The sequence below is a fragment of the Coenobita brevimanus genome, chromosome 16, assembly GCF_032717465.1.
Source record: "Coenobita brevimanus isolate Jiangsu-jjx chromosome 16, ASM3271746v2, whole genome shotgun sequence".
Lineage (NCBI taxonomy): Eukaryota > Metazoa > Arthropoda > Malacostraca > Decapoda > Coenobitidae > Coenobita > Coenobita brevimanus.
Genome location: NC_136969.1, coordinates 25,898,598 through 25,914,148, shown reverse-complemented (window position 1 = coordinate 25,914,148; position 15,551 = coordinate 25,898,598). Strand labels below are relative to the sequence as shown.

The following is a 15,551-nucleotide window of genomic DNA, read 5'->3' as shown; positions in this document are numbered from 1 at the left end:
ACACACACACACACACACACACACACACACACACACACACACACACACACACACACACACACACACACACACACACACACACACACACACACACACACACACACACACACACACACACACACTTAGAATACGACCTATAATCTCAAAAAAATACAAACCCCCCCTAACGTACTTCGCCCTTAACTGAAGAGTGCGCCTTCTGCCACCACTCCACAGGCTGCAGACTCGATTGGCCTGTCCTATGGTTTTCTCCAAGTACCCCTTCGATGTCCAGACCTGTCCCATTAGAGTGTCCTCTTGTGAGTCACCTACCACTACGTTCTCTTTCACCTTTGGCTTGCTCTTGTTGTGATGCTTTCTCACAATGACTCACAATATATGTCTAAGCCACCCTCTCATTTTCACCTCTTATTCTCAGTCCCACTCTCACTCTCATCTCTAGTCTGCTCGTGGTGTCGTATTCTCTCACTGACTTTCGATGGTCTCTTACTCTCACTGTCATTTTCACTCTCATTCTCACTCTAACCCACAATACCACTCTCATTCTTACCCCTTGCCTGCTCGTGGTGCTGGATCATCACTCTTGTTCATTCTCACGTTCGTTCTCATTTTTACTTATGCTTTTCCACTTACACTCATGTATGTCCTACTGATGGTGCGGTGTCCTCTAGTCGTCACTCATATTCACACTCTCACTTTCACTCTCCTTCACCCGCTCACATTCACACTTACTTGTGGCCTAATGATGCTGTGTCCTCTCACCCTCACTCAAACCCTTACTTGTTCCATCAGCCTGCCCTCTTATGTATGCAGTTTCATCATCTGTCATATTCACTTCTCATTATGATGTTCTGTTGTTCTAGATGTGTTCTCTTATTCTCACTTTCACTATCACTCGCTCCACACCGTGTTACATAATGCCTCATGGGTACTTCAACCAGACAGCTTAATACTGGATGTACTTCAGATTCTCTTCTTGCTTCCGCTTTAAGTTTCTCCAGCTCTGTTTTTGCAGTCGTTGTGGCCCCAGGGTTATCTGGACGTGGGCCTGGTAGTTAGCAGGCTAAAGTTGCCCTTCTTCTGCAGTCCACCATCCTCCTTTCGGGGGATACTTAAGGAGCTGAGAGGCCTTTGTTAATTTGGTCGTATCTCGAGAAGATGTCCCTTTCCAGTTTTCGCTGTCACTTAAGCTTCTGTAAGTGTAATTTTATTATTCAAAATATTTTATTCTAAGGGAATGTTTGCTCAGTGCTTTCCATATTGGTTTACACTCTACCCCAGACAAGTACGGTGAGAGTGACCTGCTGCTGGAGTGGCTGCCGCTTGGAGTGTCAGCTGATGAAGCAGTGGCTGACCAACTTCCAGGCTACGACTTTACCCTTGAGTGGGGTAACATCACTACTAAGCACTGGTGCTCCTCGACAGCTAACTGTACATTTGGTAAGTCAAGGATTTCTTACATTTCCCCACTTTATTTTTTTGTAGCCGCCCTTACTTTCATTTCTGTTATACATTCACACCTTTACGCATCACACAACACTCTTACATAGTCTACACCCTCATTCGAGTGCACCCCTATAATGCATCAAATTCCTAACATCCCAGTCATCGTTTAACCTTGCAATCTTTTTTTTCAACTCACCTAATATTTTACTTCTGCCTCTCACTTTTGTCGGCTGGCTAATATTCTTAAGGTTAGAGAAGCCTGGCATGTCTCCCTGCCCATAGATGATTCTCTTTGATATGATTCGTTAGGGAGGAAAAAGACGGATATTCCCTGTAAGTGTGATGTAGACGTAGTGGATTAATCGGCCAACTTTTATACCCCCGTGTACACCTACACCCCCACAGTGTAATTTCCAGAGCAGTCCTGCCAATCTCTTGAACTGCTGTAATGGCCTTTAATGTCGCCTAATGCCCTTGCACCCTCTTCAGTCGTTCCTGCTTTCATTTCATTTGTACACCGACACCCTCACGTATTGAGCTGTGTCCTCGCTGGCATAAGGGATTTCGCAATACCCTGTACTTATCTACCTATCTATTTGTCTATTTATATATCTATCTGTCGACTAATCCATCCCTTATATTTTCCAGACCCAACGTCAATTGGGCAAGCTCGTCTGGTCCTGGCTCGTCGCTACTCCCTCCATGTCCTCACCGCCTACATCCCCTCTTCCCTCTTCGTGGCCGTCGCTTGGGCCTCGTTTTTCTGGCCTCCTGATGTCATCCCTGGCCGTACTGTGCTTATTATTACCTCCCTTCTCACCGTCGTGTCTATGTACGGTGCTGTCGGGTAAGAGGCTTAATTTCATGTGCTCACTGTTATCTTTGTGCATTGTCATGATTAAAAGTTCGCTGACACTCTCTGATACACGAAACTTCGTTGCAGTGCAATAGCTAAATATCATCGTCCGTCCTTTGCTCGTGTTAATGTGTGTGCTTACCACTTCCCTACTCATAGTCAGTGGCGGAGCTAGGCTTCCACAAGTGAGGGTGTGGGGGACAAGGGAGGCAAAGTCTTTTTCTGGGGATGGGGGCACAAGACCCCGTACTTTAGTGTGTTAAATCAGTTTCAGATACTTTTCACAGCTGTGCTGCATGATTTAAAGACGTCTAGCATAGAAGGAATTGAGACTACACGATTTGTTAAACTATTTATGTCAAAGATACAGGTTATATAATTGCAGATGGGGAGTCCACTGGGGATACCAACAGACTGAGAGAGAGGGATCACCATCTTTCCACAAGCCCCCCCTCCCTCTCCTCCGTAGTCAAGCTACTGTTCATAGCTGTATCTATGTACGGCTCTGTCCACTACATAACTACCTTTCACGTACTTATTTCTATGATATGCAGCTTTAGGTTATGGATAATCGTAATCCATAGGTGTGACACAGGATAAGCCATAACATCTTAGCCTTAGTTCCCTTTCCAGCCATTCTTAACAGTCATGATTATTTACAGTCACTTACACCGACAGACAGAAAAGCCCTGAGACGAGCTATCTGAAGGCCGTGGACGCGTGGCTGGTCATGTGTATCGTGCTGGTGGTACTGACACTATTCCAATACGCTGTGATCATTACGTAAGTTTAGGTTCGTTTTTTCGTTTTCTAAATAGGAGGTGTATCATAGAAAATGAAATTGAGAGGGTACCCTTGTTTATTTTGTTCTATCACGATGAAAACATTTATTTCGTATTATGATAAGTACATTTCACTGAAGCCAGAGCGGGAATATATAAACTCTGTATTAAACATGTTTTAAGTGACTAAGGATTTGAATTTCATTGAAGTAGACTGTACTGGTCACCAGAAGACCCCCGACATGTAATAATACCCCCGTTAATACCAATACACCAGTCCTATATGAGACAACCATTGCATGCATTAAGTGTGGAGGGTGGGTATTAGGGCCGAAGTGGTCAAATGTGGAGGTGTATAGTATGAAGGAAGATTGATGGGCTTTGGGAACGGACTTTGGAGTCCAGAGTCGAATACTTAACGTCATGGCGTGGAATCACACACACGCAGACCAGTTTCCTGTCGTAACTGACATTTGTTTTTCCGGAAGAGCAAAAGACATGAGATTTTGTATTCTCTTCCCCATGTTCTTTCTTGGAAAAAAAAGAAACGAAAAATTCATTTGAGTTAAGGCAAGGACCATTGATTGCAAGTTTCTGTGTGAGTATGGGGGTTGAGGCACCACTAGAGAGAGGTCTATTGAAAAGAAAAAAATGGTAAGAAACAGGCATGTTGACAAAAATATGTTGTCTGAGGAGAATTTTGTGGAGTTCAGCCAGGTCGGACTGGTGGACAAAATCTGTTTTTCCTCTTATTCTTGTATTTGTTCCTGTATTGGTTTCCCCTGTTCATGTATTAGCACATTTAGGGACCTGGGTGTAACTCTGACTGTTGTGGGTCGTATTCAAGGGGAAGATTGGAACTAAGCAAACTGTCTGCCTTAATACCCCTCGTGTATCAATAGGCATATCTCTAAAATTTCCTCCTCCTTTTCTTCCTCCACTGACTGATGGTGATGAAGGCTGCGACGACGAGAGACAGGCCTTGGACGAAGAAATGGATCTGTTGCGGCAGAGGTCAGTGAGATAGATAGATAGATAGACAGAGACAGACAGAGAGGGAGACGACGACGACGACGACGATTATTATTATTATTATTATTATTATCATTCTTATTCTTAATATTATTATCAATATTGCTATGATTACGGTTCGTTTTCTTGTTATATCTTCTCCCTTTCTTTTTCCTTAGATAACCCCTGTGCAGCGGAGAAAGAGTACAGCAGCCTCAATGGGACGTTTGGGGTCAGAAGCATCTCCAAATACCAGTCCCATAAGCCTTGGCAAAGATAGGAGGCAGCGAGGGAGGTTAGGGGACAGTGGAGGGAGTCTGGAGAAGTGGGAGGACAGGGTGGAGAGGGCTGGGAGGCTGGGACTGCCCGCCCTCTTCGTCTTCTGCAATATTGTGTATTGGAGTGCATATATGTCCTATCCCAACGCAAGCTAAAGGGAGTATTGCGTTTTCCGTCTTTATAATTCAGCCCCTTCAGATGACAATAATTTTATTTCATTTTTGCCGGTAAACTTAAATTGGCTGCGTTCTTCGTCTTCTCCAACACTGTATACTGAATACTGTACGCTGCGTACTGGCACTGTAGAATTCGTAAGACCACTTTACGATAATTTTTTTTCAGATACTGTATTGCACTTTAGTAGGCTATCCTTTATGTTATTGGTGGAGACTGTCGTCATGAAGCGATATAAATGACATGCACGATAATGCTAAAATGTATTAAGGAAAATAAATCACTTGGGAAGGGAGGCTACGAAACATCTTGTGTCACCTAGAATACAGACTTGCTATCATTGTCCTGGCGTGCTTCTATGGCTTCACCCAATACTGTGCACTTTATATTTGGAATCTAGTCTTCTTTGGGGGTTCACGGAAACTGGAAAAACTAACGTAATAATTTATTTGTGCAGATATGTACAGTATGTAAAAGAATGATCACATCAATAAAGAAAATCATCAGGTCAGTCAGGGAAATTATCTAGCGGATATCTTTCTCTTAATAATGTAGACATAAACAAGGAAGGAAGTGATGTCACATATTTTCCTAGGCTGGTTGAAAATGTAAGCAGAACATTCTCTCAGCCACCTGCCTTCATAGCTGCATCCAGAATCTGTGATACGCTGTGCCCATCCTAGCAAACAGGCAGGGTGGTTTTAGTGATGTTTTATTATGAAACAAAAAAAAAAAAAAGAAAAAAAAGAAAAAGAGAGGAGGGGCTGGGGGAAGATGAAAGTGGATACTAAAAAAAAGGTGGGTACAAAATAGCTTTGGCTTGGAAAATGGGGTTAATACTCAGGCTGGGCACAAATAGGATGAAAAGCTAAGGTAGCAACAATATGATGGGAAAATAACGGGCACTAAAAATAAGCAACTAAAAACAGGGCATTGATGGAGAAAATCTTGCCATTTCCTGATGATTTTATTCAGCACTGGACAGACTTTATGAAGTGGACGGGTTATATATAGCCTTAATGAACCCCTCCAGTATTAGAAGTATTTCCTAAGGTGAATAAAATTGTCTGGTGGTAGCAGGAGTTAACTAGGAAGAACGACACCCTGATTCAAAGGGTTACTTAAGAACTCCACGAACCTCCCCCCTCCCCTCCCTTTTTTTTTTTTTTTGAGGGACAGTGATTGAGTTGAGGGACGTTTGTACAGCCAGACAGCTTCACCACCCAGTTTTATACAGTAGGTGTCACCATATGAAGGCGTCCCTTTCCAGTACCAACAGTACTCTGGTAGGCTGTTACTCCTCACTACTCCCTCTCACCGATCCAAGCCGTCCTCCTTCTTATAATCGACTTTTAAAACTCCACATAGGTAAGAATGTTTGTTTTTTATGTATATCTGTGTGACAATATAACGCGTGTATTTTACATGGAAATTAAATGAGTCACCCATGTTTCCTCGCTTTCTTTTAGCCTCGCATTCTATTCGATTCGCTCCTGGCACCTATCCATATTAGCTCCTTGGACACAGTTCTTGATATTTAAGGCTTTATTTGTGCAGGTGATACATAATAACAATTCTAATGCATGTGGCATATTGAAGCCTTGTAGCCATAGTATGTTTAACTCTCTCGAACACTGTAAACCACTCATGACACCGAAACCTTCAACCAATACCATCAGTTAAAGGTTCGAGACAGTTTCAAGCCTTGTGAATTTTAGAAATTCCTCTCAAGTGCGAGGTGATGACTCAAGAAGGCGTACGCCCCCAGCTCAATTTTCTTCAAGACGTATATTACAGTGCTTGGCCCGTCACTCTCTTCGTTTAAGGAGGCTTCGTCGTACCTGCTCTTCCTTGCCAGCTATCACGGTTTGATATGTTTGTGTTTTTGTTGTGTGTAATTTTGTGTATTCTGCCATGTTTATTCGTGTCCGATATTAGTAATTGCAATCCCAAGCTTCTCCAAGTGAACACTGTGGAATGTAGGTCAACGCTGTCCCCCCCCGCCCCCAACCTTCCCAATGCCTGTAAACTACTACTCCTTTCGGGGGACTGGGGGAAACTGACTTTTTTAACTGGATGATGGAGCATTACAGTTTTCATTATGCATCCGTGCGAGTTTTTTTTTTTTCTTAATACAGCTTTGATTGCTCCTCGTTTTACACATAGGTCCTTGTATTTCATTGTACCCGTCTTTCCCGAGTGTTTTCCTGAGGTGTGACGTCCACTGATGACACTGTACTATTCCAGGGGTCGAGGCAGGGCTACAGTGGTCCAGTACTTTGAAGGGTAGATGACATACCTACTTCTTGGCGTTACTCTATCGTTCTACAATAGTCTCTTTTGGATCTACCCTACGCACAGCAGTCACTCTGATGGAGGCGTCATAGCTGCTAGACCACCAGGTGAGTTGCCTTAATACTTAGCTACCTTTTGCCTTAGCCTCTTCAGTCCGATGACTTCAGTGATATGGTCCCCCAGGTTCAATGGTAGAACCCGGTGGACTACAGGCTTTAAATTTCAGGAAGTAGTTTAATTGTGAGTAATGATGAGCCCTCTGACTGGAAGTGGTTAAGGCGGGTACCTTAATTACTGTACTGTGTTCAGACTGACTTTGCCGGGAATTACCGTCTCGATAGTTAATGCGGAGTTATCCAGATAATTACTGTAGTGCTAGTCTTAAGTGCTAAGGAAATAAGGCTTTTTTTTTTTTTTCCTGCCATCGTTAAGTCGTATAAGCAGCAAAGGAGCAAATCGGGGCCGATAGTAAGGATTTTTTTTTTTTTTTTTTTTGGCAATTATATGGGAAGTACTTTGGTCAAATGTTATCAGTAATACTGATGTCTCATTTAGTACTTCCTTGCTTTGAATTAGGTTTTAATTACTTTCATCAACTTCATTGCCGTTACTGTAGATGAGCATTATTGTTCAGTAGCTTTAGGTTTAACTTCCGTGACTTAAAAGCTTATATGAACATGAACCAGGTGGACGGTAGGCTTAAGTTTCCAATCGTGCGGTTCATTCTTTTAAGGGATGATGGGGTCTGTGTAACAGCTAGGAGTTTTAAGGTAATTAAGCGTTTGAGGTTTCTTGTTCGTATTTTTAGTTTTTTACTTGGAGGGGCACTAACCCTCCGCCAACCCACTTGCTGTCATGTAGGGAACACGTGTTGGTTGGTTATAAAGTTACCATTCAGAATTGTAAATGTCTTCCTAGTTTACAGGAAAGCATTTGGCTTGTCACTCGGTGTAAAGCTACACTAAAATAGAGTACTGCTACTGAGTGGGTGGATGATTGCGCCCCCCCTCCCTCCACTTACCACATGAGATGGAGGGATGGAGAGGTATGAGATAGGGGGGTGTGAGCTGGGAGCAAGGCTGTGAAGCGGCATTGGACAAGACTACATAAAGGCTATTTGTTTGTGGCCACCCCTTACGGGAGGCGTCTGGTAAGATATAGATAGATAGAAGCATTTGAGTAGTCTATATAATGCGCCCCTGTCTTGTGTTGGTGTACTAGTAACATTTTGCTTATGAAATTAAAACCGTGATAGTAGAATATGTACAGTAAAAATATGGAATGTATGGGAAGCAGAAAACTGTTTTGTAGAGTCTATTAATGCAGACTCGTCTCCCAGTGCGACACAAACAGGAATGCGCAATATATGGACCACCCTATGTGTTAAAAGATGTCGAGGGTTTTTCAGCTAATTGATTTCTCCACAGGTTTTGGTGCCCTGGTGCTGTGCCCATGATCATCTGCCAGACTATACCCTTCCCTGCCACGTCTGATAGTTCTGCTCAACCCATGCAATACTAATACTCGGCCGCTGTCTGCCCCGGTAAATACTCTGCTCGTCCCTATGAAAGACTCTTCTACGTCTGATTCCCCGTGTGAAGAATGCTTAGTGCCGCTGGTGATGTGTCCCCTTCCCAGTCAAGATTGTCCTGCTGGTGGTGGTGCTTCCCCCTGTGAAGATTGTGCCCCTCCCTCCCTGTGGAGATTGTGTCCTGCCGCTGGTGACTCTCCTGAGAAGGCACTACTCTACACCTGTCACGTCTGATACCCGAAGACTCTCGTGTCCTGTCAAGCTCTACTGTGCCGGTGCTGATGTCCCTTGCCAAGGTTCACGTCCTGTCAGCGAACGCTACTCTTCCCTGGTGTCTGCTGCCCCTGCCGGATTCTACCTCTGCCCTGTGTCAAGACTGGACTCTTCCTCTGCCACCAACTCTACTTGCATCTGATTTTCTATTGATGTATTATGACTTGTGTATTCTAAATAATTCAATATATAATGTTTAATATTTTTTCTTGTTTAATTACCTTTATAACATTTTTTTTTTAGGTGTTTTTATTTAGGTGGTTTAGACTTTAACTTTGTATCTAGAACACCATTATGGGCTGGTTAGTACTGAACTTATACTAAAGAAGCTTTGGAAGAAAACTGAAAAGGTACAAAAACATCTTTATTCAAACACACACACACACCAAAAAAAAACCTTCGTTGCAAACTATGAAAAATATAACTAATAGTAAATAGTAAAAATATAAATAGCAAAAAAATCAAATTTTTTGAAAAAAAATTCAAAACTGCCAAAAATTGGCGGAAAACCCCCCCCCAGAATTAGTACTAAGTCGATTGCCTTGTTTAATGAGACCAGGTTCCGCGTCGAGCCTTTGGTAATCCGAAGAGCGTCCGGAGATCAGCTGAAACGAGAGAAAGGTGTTTGAAAAATAAAACCCCTTCCGAAAAAATCCCTCACCCCCAGCCCCCAACTGGTATATAGGGTTTAGGGGGGGGAGAGGAAACGGGGGTGGGGGAGGCATAGACTAACCAGTTCGAAAAGGTACAGTCGGGGACAAAAAGTTCAAATATTTGTCCCAGACTGTACCAGCAGCGCTCACAGCCTCAACACACACGGCGGCCATCTTGGATTTGAGTTGCCAGCTAGTATTATTTTGGACGAATTTTTGGACTCAGTATATTTTTTTGATGCCAAGAGTTGCCAGTTAGTATTTTTTGACCGAATTTCTGGACTTAGAATATTTTTGAGACGGCACGAGTTGCCAATTAGTAATATTTTGACCCAATTTTTGGACTATATAAACTGTGACGCCAGTTAGTATTTTTTGTCAGTTTTTGGACTTAAAATAATTTTGAAATAACAAAAATTGCTAGATTTTATTATTTTGACCGAATTTTTGGACTTGGTATAAATTTTAGCTGTGGATATAAAATATGACAGGACTGGATTAGCAGTTTTCTAGTTATTGAACATTTATTGACTTGGTAAATTTTTAGACTTAGACAGAGCTTTGGATATCCAAGTAACTATGTCATAAATGATTATTTAGACAGCATGATTACGAAATGACAGGATACAGATATTAAAAGACTTGATTGATGAGTAATGGCCTTCAATTAATTAGACATAAAAAATTTACGTCAAAACATTTCAATTACTGTACTTAGGCATCAAATATAAATAAACAACGTTAAAACACTTCAGTTATTAAGGTATCAAATATAAATAAATAGAACGTCAGAAAAGTTCAATAATTCGTCCATTTTTCAAACCAAATAATAATTGCTGGCTTTCCATGAACCCCTTCTCTCCGATGCCGTATATCTCAGTTTACTCTACGTATCTCCAGACGATTTTATTCAACGTAGGAGAGACATTTCGGAATGAAGGGGGATAAACTTTGCCTTTCTAAACCCCCTCACTACCACAAATCCTCCTAGGCTGAGGAAAATCGTCTGGAGGCAGCAAGAATAAACTAAAAAGATACATCACGGGCCTGAAGGGGTTAAAGTAATGCAAGAGGCCGAAAGTGTGTGGTGCCGAGATGGACGTTGATTCACAAACAAGCTTATCGTAATTTTGGGTTGTATTGTTAGCGATTTAGGAGACCCGTAACAAGCGATTTATTCTATACATTAGTGACCATTAAAGGTTTCATATCAAGGGGTGGCTTATGTTTTTTATTTGCGGTATCCATTTTTTATTTTTTTTCGCTTAATGCCGCTAAAGGAAGGGGAACTGGTCATTCTGGACTTGATTAAATCCTGGACTGAGAAGCCTAGCGTCGGCCTCTATCTTTTAAATGGGGAAATACGGGACTGGATGATGGATGGATGGACATTAAAATATCCTCTTGTATGTAAAAAAAAATATATATGAAAATTAAAACAATATAGACAGCACACGGAAGAATGTTAAGGTGTAATTTGCAAAATGAATCGCTAAGGAAGAGGTGTTACGCATTCTCCTGTGCCGCCTAAAATACGAACCTAGCGGCCTATGCTTAAGCCTTAATTTGCCAAGTGGAATGTGAGACTATAATTTATTAAGGATATTTACTGTACGCTTGTGGGTATGGAGGGAGGGAGAGGGAGGGGGAGACCGAGGATGACATGGAGGGATGGAATGGAGGGGTATACTGTATAAGAGACGGGGGGAGGGGGTACGCTGGGGGAAGGGCAGCCAAATCGCAGGGGACAGAGCAACATGAAGGCGATTTGATTGTGACCATTCCCTTACGGAATTATGACAACGGGCTATATATAGATAGATACATTTTTTATTTACTAGTTAAATGCCTTCAGATCTGACCACACTTGGCCATTAACTGAGCTAAAGGGGTTACGTATCCTTGTGAGGTTATAGCACACGTGTTCAAAGTAAGATCAGTCTGCATCCCACGTCATGGATTGCAGCTAGTACGAGTAACGAGAGAGACTTGGCACGTCACATCTTCATCACGTTCTTCAATTAGCCTGCATCCTACATTACAGTGCATTTAGCAACAATATAGAGAGCTCAGGTACGCTACATCTTAGTCACGCGCTTCACTTAGCCTGCATCCCATACAAGAGAGTGCAGTCAGCAACAGTAAACGGTCAGACGTGTTCTCTCATCGTCACGTGTTTCAGAAATTGTCGCCAACAAATCGTCAGCTTACATTCCACTTCGCTATTTACGATTTAAGCAGCTGAGTCTGTGATCGTCCTTCTCATTTTATTCTTGCCATATCCTGACGATTTTATTCAGCTTAGCATAAACTTTACTAACTGGTGGGTTGGATTATAACCTTATTAGGCAGGTGGAGGTAGCTCACTATCCACTCATTAGATGCAGCCCAACTTTTCTGTGCTTGTACACTTAGTGACAAGCTAAATGGTTTGTTATAATCCAAGGAACCATCTACTACGTTGTGTGATAACCATATAACCAATGACGCCTGGAGGTCTAGTGGGTTAAGGCGCTCCAAACGAAAGGTCCGTAAAGGGGTACTCTCAAGGGTGGTCAGGGTTTATTTCTCGCATTTTGTCACTCAAGGGCGAATAAAGCTGGTCACCCTCCCCTTAAATGCTGGGACTCAGTAGCCTAGCCCTGGGTCCCTACGATCCTCCTATAAAAAAAAAAATGGATGATGGATGGATAGATATACGAGAAGCCTTTAATTAATCCCTTCACTTAGATGCCTTTCCAAAACTGAATAAAATCGTCGAACAATAGCAAAATTAAACTAAAGAGGACGTCACCCGGATTTAAGGTTTAAGCACAGAACCCTAAGATTTAATTTCCAGGAAGGACAAGGTAAACAGGGCGCAGAATCTCCCCCATGTATCTGTTCTTCTTGGAAATAAAATCATAGTTACGAGAAGGAAATTATCGTAAGTTGTTTGTGAATCGAGTCTGTGGCTGTGAGCGCTCCGATTACACAAAACAGAAAAACAAAACAAACAAGACAAAGGTACATACAAGGTCGGATTCTAAATGGCTTTGAAGAATTCTTAACACATCTTCCATAGCGACTTACTTTGCACATTATAGCTCAGTATCTTCCTGCGTATTACTGATGCAAATTATGTCACTATTACAGCAATGTGCATAGTATATAACTCAATATTAAGGAGTGTTATGCAGAATAAATCGCTAAGGAAGAGGTGTCACGAAGCCTCCTATGCCAGCTAGAATACAGGTCAGTTATACAAGGCTACATGGAATAGGCTGCATTATATACTGAGTCATATTCTGTGTCTGTGGAGAGTTCGTAGTACTTCTCTTTAACCCATTTATTTTGCCTGTTGCATCTTAATATCCTCTTTTATGTCCCTTGTAGAATCTATGACGATATTCAAACGCTATAAGGGACATAAGGGAATATTAAGATGGCATAGGCAAAATAAATCGCTAAGAATGAGGTGTTACGAAGCCTTTCACGTCACTCAGAATAAATGGAGCAATACATAAATTTAATAAGCCTTATAAATGGCATTCAGGTAAGATGATTTATATATTACGTATTTCAGTGCTCGTGTGTTTATATCCATATCATTATCACCATTATTATTATTATTATTATTATTATTATTATTATTATCATTATTATTATTATTATTATTATTATTATTATTATTATTACAATTATTATTATTATTATCATTATCATTATCATTATTATTATTATTATTATTATTATTATTATTATTATTATTACAATCATTATTATTATTATTATTATTATTATTATTATTATTATTATTATTACTATTATTTTTATTATTATTATTATTAACATCAGGTAAATGGATCGCACGTGTGTAGCTTATTCCACGTCGCCTTGTAAAACTCACATATGAATAAAAAATACACAGACACAAATAATAAAACAACATACAAAACATATATGGATGAAATCTGTCCAGCCTCATCAATTCTAGTACATCGCTCCAAATTTAATCTTTTGAAAATCTCTTAAAACAGGGCGATTCAAAAAATGTTATCACTTACATGAGTTCTAGTGTGACTTGGGAAATTATTCTGGCAGGATCTCAGGCACGAAGCAGGGCAAAGTAGGGTAGGGTAGATTGGGATGGGGAAGGGCAGGGTAGTGTAGGCTAGGTATACTAGGCCAGGTGGGGAAGAGTAAGATAGGGTCAGGTAGGTAGTGCAGTGTAGTGTAGTGTAGGGTAGGGTTTGAAGACAAGTTAGGCAGAGAAGGGTAGGGTTGGCTAGGTATTGTAGGTTAAGTAGGGTAGGGTAAGAGCGTAGCATCAGGGAGGGTAAGTTAAGTAGAGTAGGGTAGTTTAATACAGAAGGTTAGGTAGGTTAGAGTAGGGTAGGATCAGGTAGGTAATGAGTAGGACACGGTAGGGTAGGGTAGGGTAAGATAGGGTAGGATACTGCAGGATAAGTTCGACATGGTAGGGTAGAGTAGTTTAGGTATTGTAGGCTAAGAAGGGTAGGGTAGGGTCAGGCGGGCAGTGTAGTGTAGTGTAGTGTAGTGTTGCGTAGTGTAGCGTAGTGTAGTGTAGCGTAGCGTAGTGTAGTGTAGTGTAGTGTTGTGTAGTGTAGTGTAGTGTTGTGTAGTGTAGGGCAGGGTAGGGTTGGGTAGGGTAGGATAGTCTAGGCTAGGGTACGGTAGGGTAGGGTAGGATAGTGTAGGCTAGGGTACGGTAGGTTTGGATAGGGTTTAGGTTAGGATTAGGTGGCTTAAATTAGATCTGACTAGGGTAAGGGGGGGAGGGGCAGGTAAAGGCAATATAGAGTAGGGTAAGGTAGGTTAGAAAAGGGAAGATGAGATTAGGATAAGATAGGGTAGGGTATGTTACGGTCAGGTGCATCACGAAATAATGCAAATGTATCGTAGCGGCCGGCTTGCATACGCCTGACATAAGTGGGCAGGTTTACTATACACGTTTAAGCCTTGTTTTACTGGTTCTGAAAGGCAACTGATACGTAGGGATAGGAACACCACTTTCTGTCACTTAATAGGGGAATTGACCTACCCTCACCCGATACTTCACGCTTATGTTTGGGAGGGTTTTGATGTATAAGATGAGTGATTGTTTGTGGAACCTGAGGGATTGGCTGTGTCTGTGAGTGAGAGGATCTGCCTATGTCATCAAAGGAGCCTTGACAGGATGCAAACATGAGGGAACACATGACAGGACATACAGGTGCATCCTATTAAATGACCTCCTAAGGGTGTGATTGAACCTAGACAGGAGAATTGGTAGGCACAAGCTCTGCCAACCTGACCGATGAAGACTCCATGCTTAAGAAAAAAATGGGGATAGAAAAGATAGCCCATATTAGAGATAACTTCATTTGATCACCCTGTATTTATTTATTCATCTATTTATTTATTTACTTATCTCTTTATTTCTTTCTTTTTGCTTCTCAGTTTACATATATTTTTCTAATCGATTAAAAATTAAAGGCACAAAAGTAAGAGTTTGGAAATCTAACTTTAATGGCTGAATCTGGACTGACTTCACTGCAGGAAAACATTTGATTTTTTCCCTATCTTGACTCACACTAAAATATCTGGTTAAGCTTCATTTAGTGTTCATATCAGTAACTTATTCTGTGTGCCAGTTGAGCTTAAAGCAGTATGATTAAATGGGGAGTGTAAATACCTGTTACCTTGCCTTGCATCACCCTGTTCATCTGTCTATCAAGCTTTCTACCTGTCCGTCTGTCTGTGTCTGTCTGTCCATCTATCTATCAGTCTATCTGTATCCATCTGTCTACCTGTCTATCTGGGTATCTGTCTGTCTTTCTGTCTATCGTCTATCTACATCCAGACACCTTAATCTAGGAGGGGGTGACCACAGACAAATCGCCTCCATGTCTAACTGCCTTCAGCCATTAGGTTGCCCTCCCTCCGACTCACACCACCCTCATTCATACACTTCACCCCTCCACCTCATCCTCCGTCTTCCCCTTCCCCTCTCCTCCTCCAAATCTCAGTCACATACACTCTCCTAGTCAGTCTCTCAATCTCCATTCTCTCCACATGACCAAACCATCTCAGGGTATTTTTTAACACTTTCTATCACATCCACATCAACTCCACGACGCTCCTCAGTTTCGTCTTTTGTCTGTCTCTCTGTCTCTCCATTAACTTCACAGGCTCCTTTCAAGTTATTCATTTTCACTCTTCTTATCGTCTTCACTTAGATTTCTTCCATCCCATTCTATCCTTCCTCA

General features: G+C 41.6%; 1 protein-coding gene across 1 annotated transcript in view; it reads left to right on the top strand.

Annotated features, from left to right (window-relative positions):
• LOC145391016 (glycine receptor subunit alpha-2-like) overlaps window positions 1–4,529 on the top strand; it is a 58,514-nt gene extending 53,985 nt beyond the window's left edge. The window contains exons 6-11 of the mRNA XM_080265749.1: window positions 217–299; window positions 1,282–1,440; window positions 2,095–2,293; window positions 2,981–3,085; window positions 3,882–3,915; window positions 4,275–4,529. Of these exons, the coding sequence (XP_080121875.1) occupies window positions 217–299; window positions 1,282–1,440; window positions 2,095–2,293; window positions 2,981–3,085; window positions 3,882–3,915; window positions 4,275–4,529 (835 nt within the window). The remainder of the gene's footprint in view (window positions 1–216; window positions 300–1,281; window positions 1,441–2,094; window positions 2,294–2,980; window positions 3,086–3,881; window positions 3,916–4,274) is intronic.
• The last annotated feature ends 11,022 nt before the right edge of the window (window positions 4,530–15,551 follow it).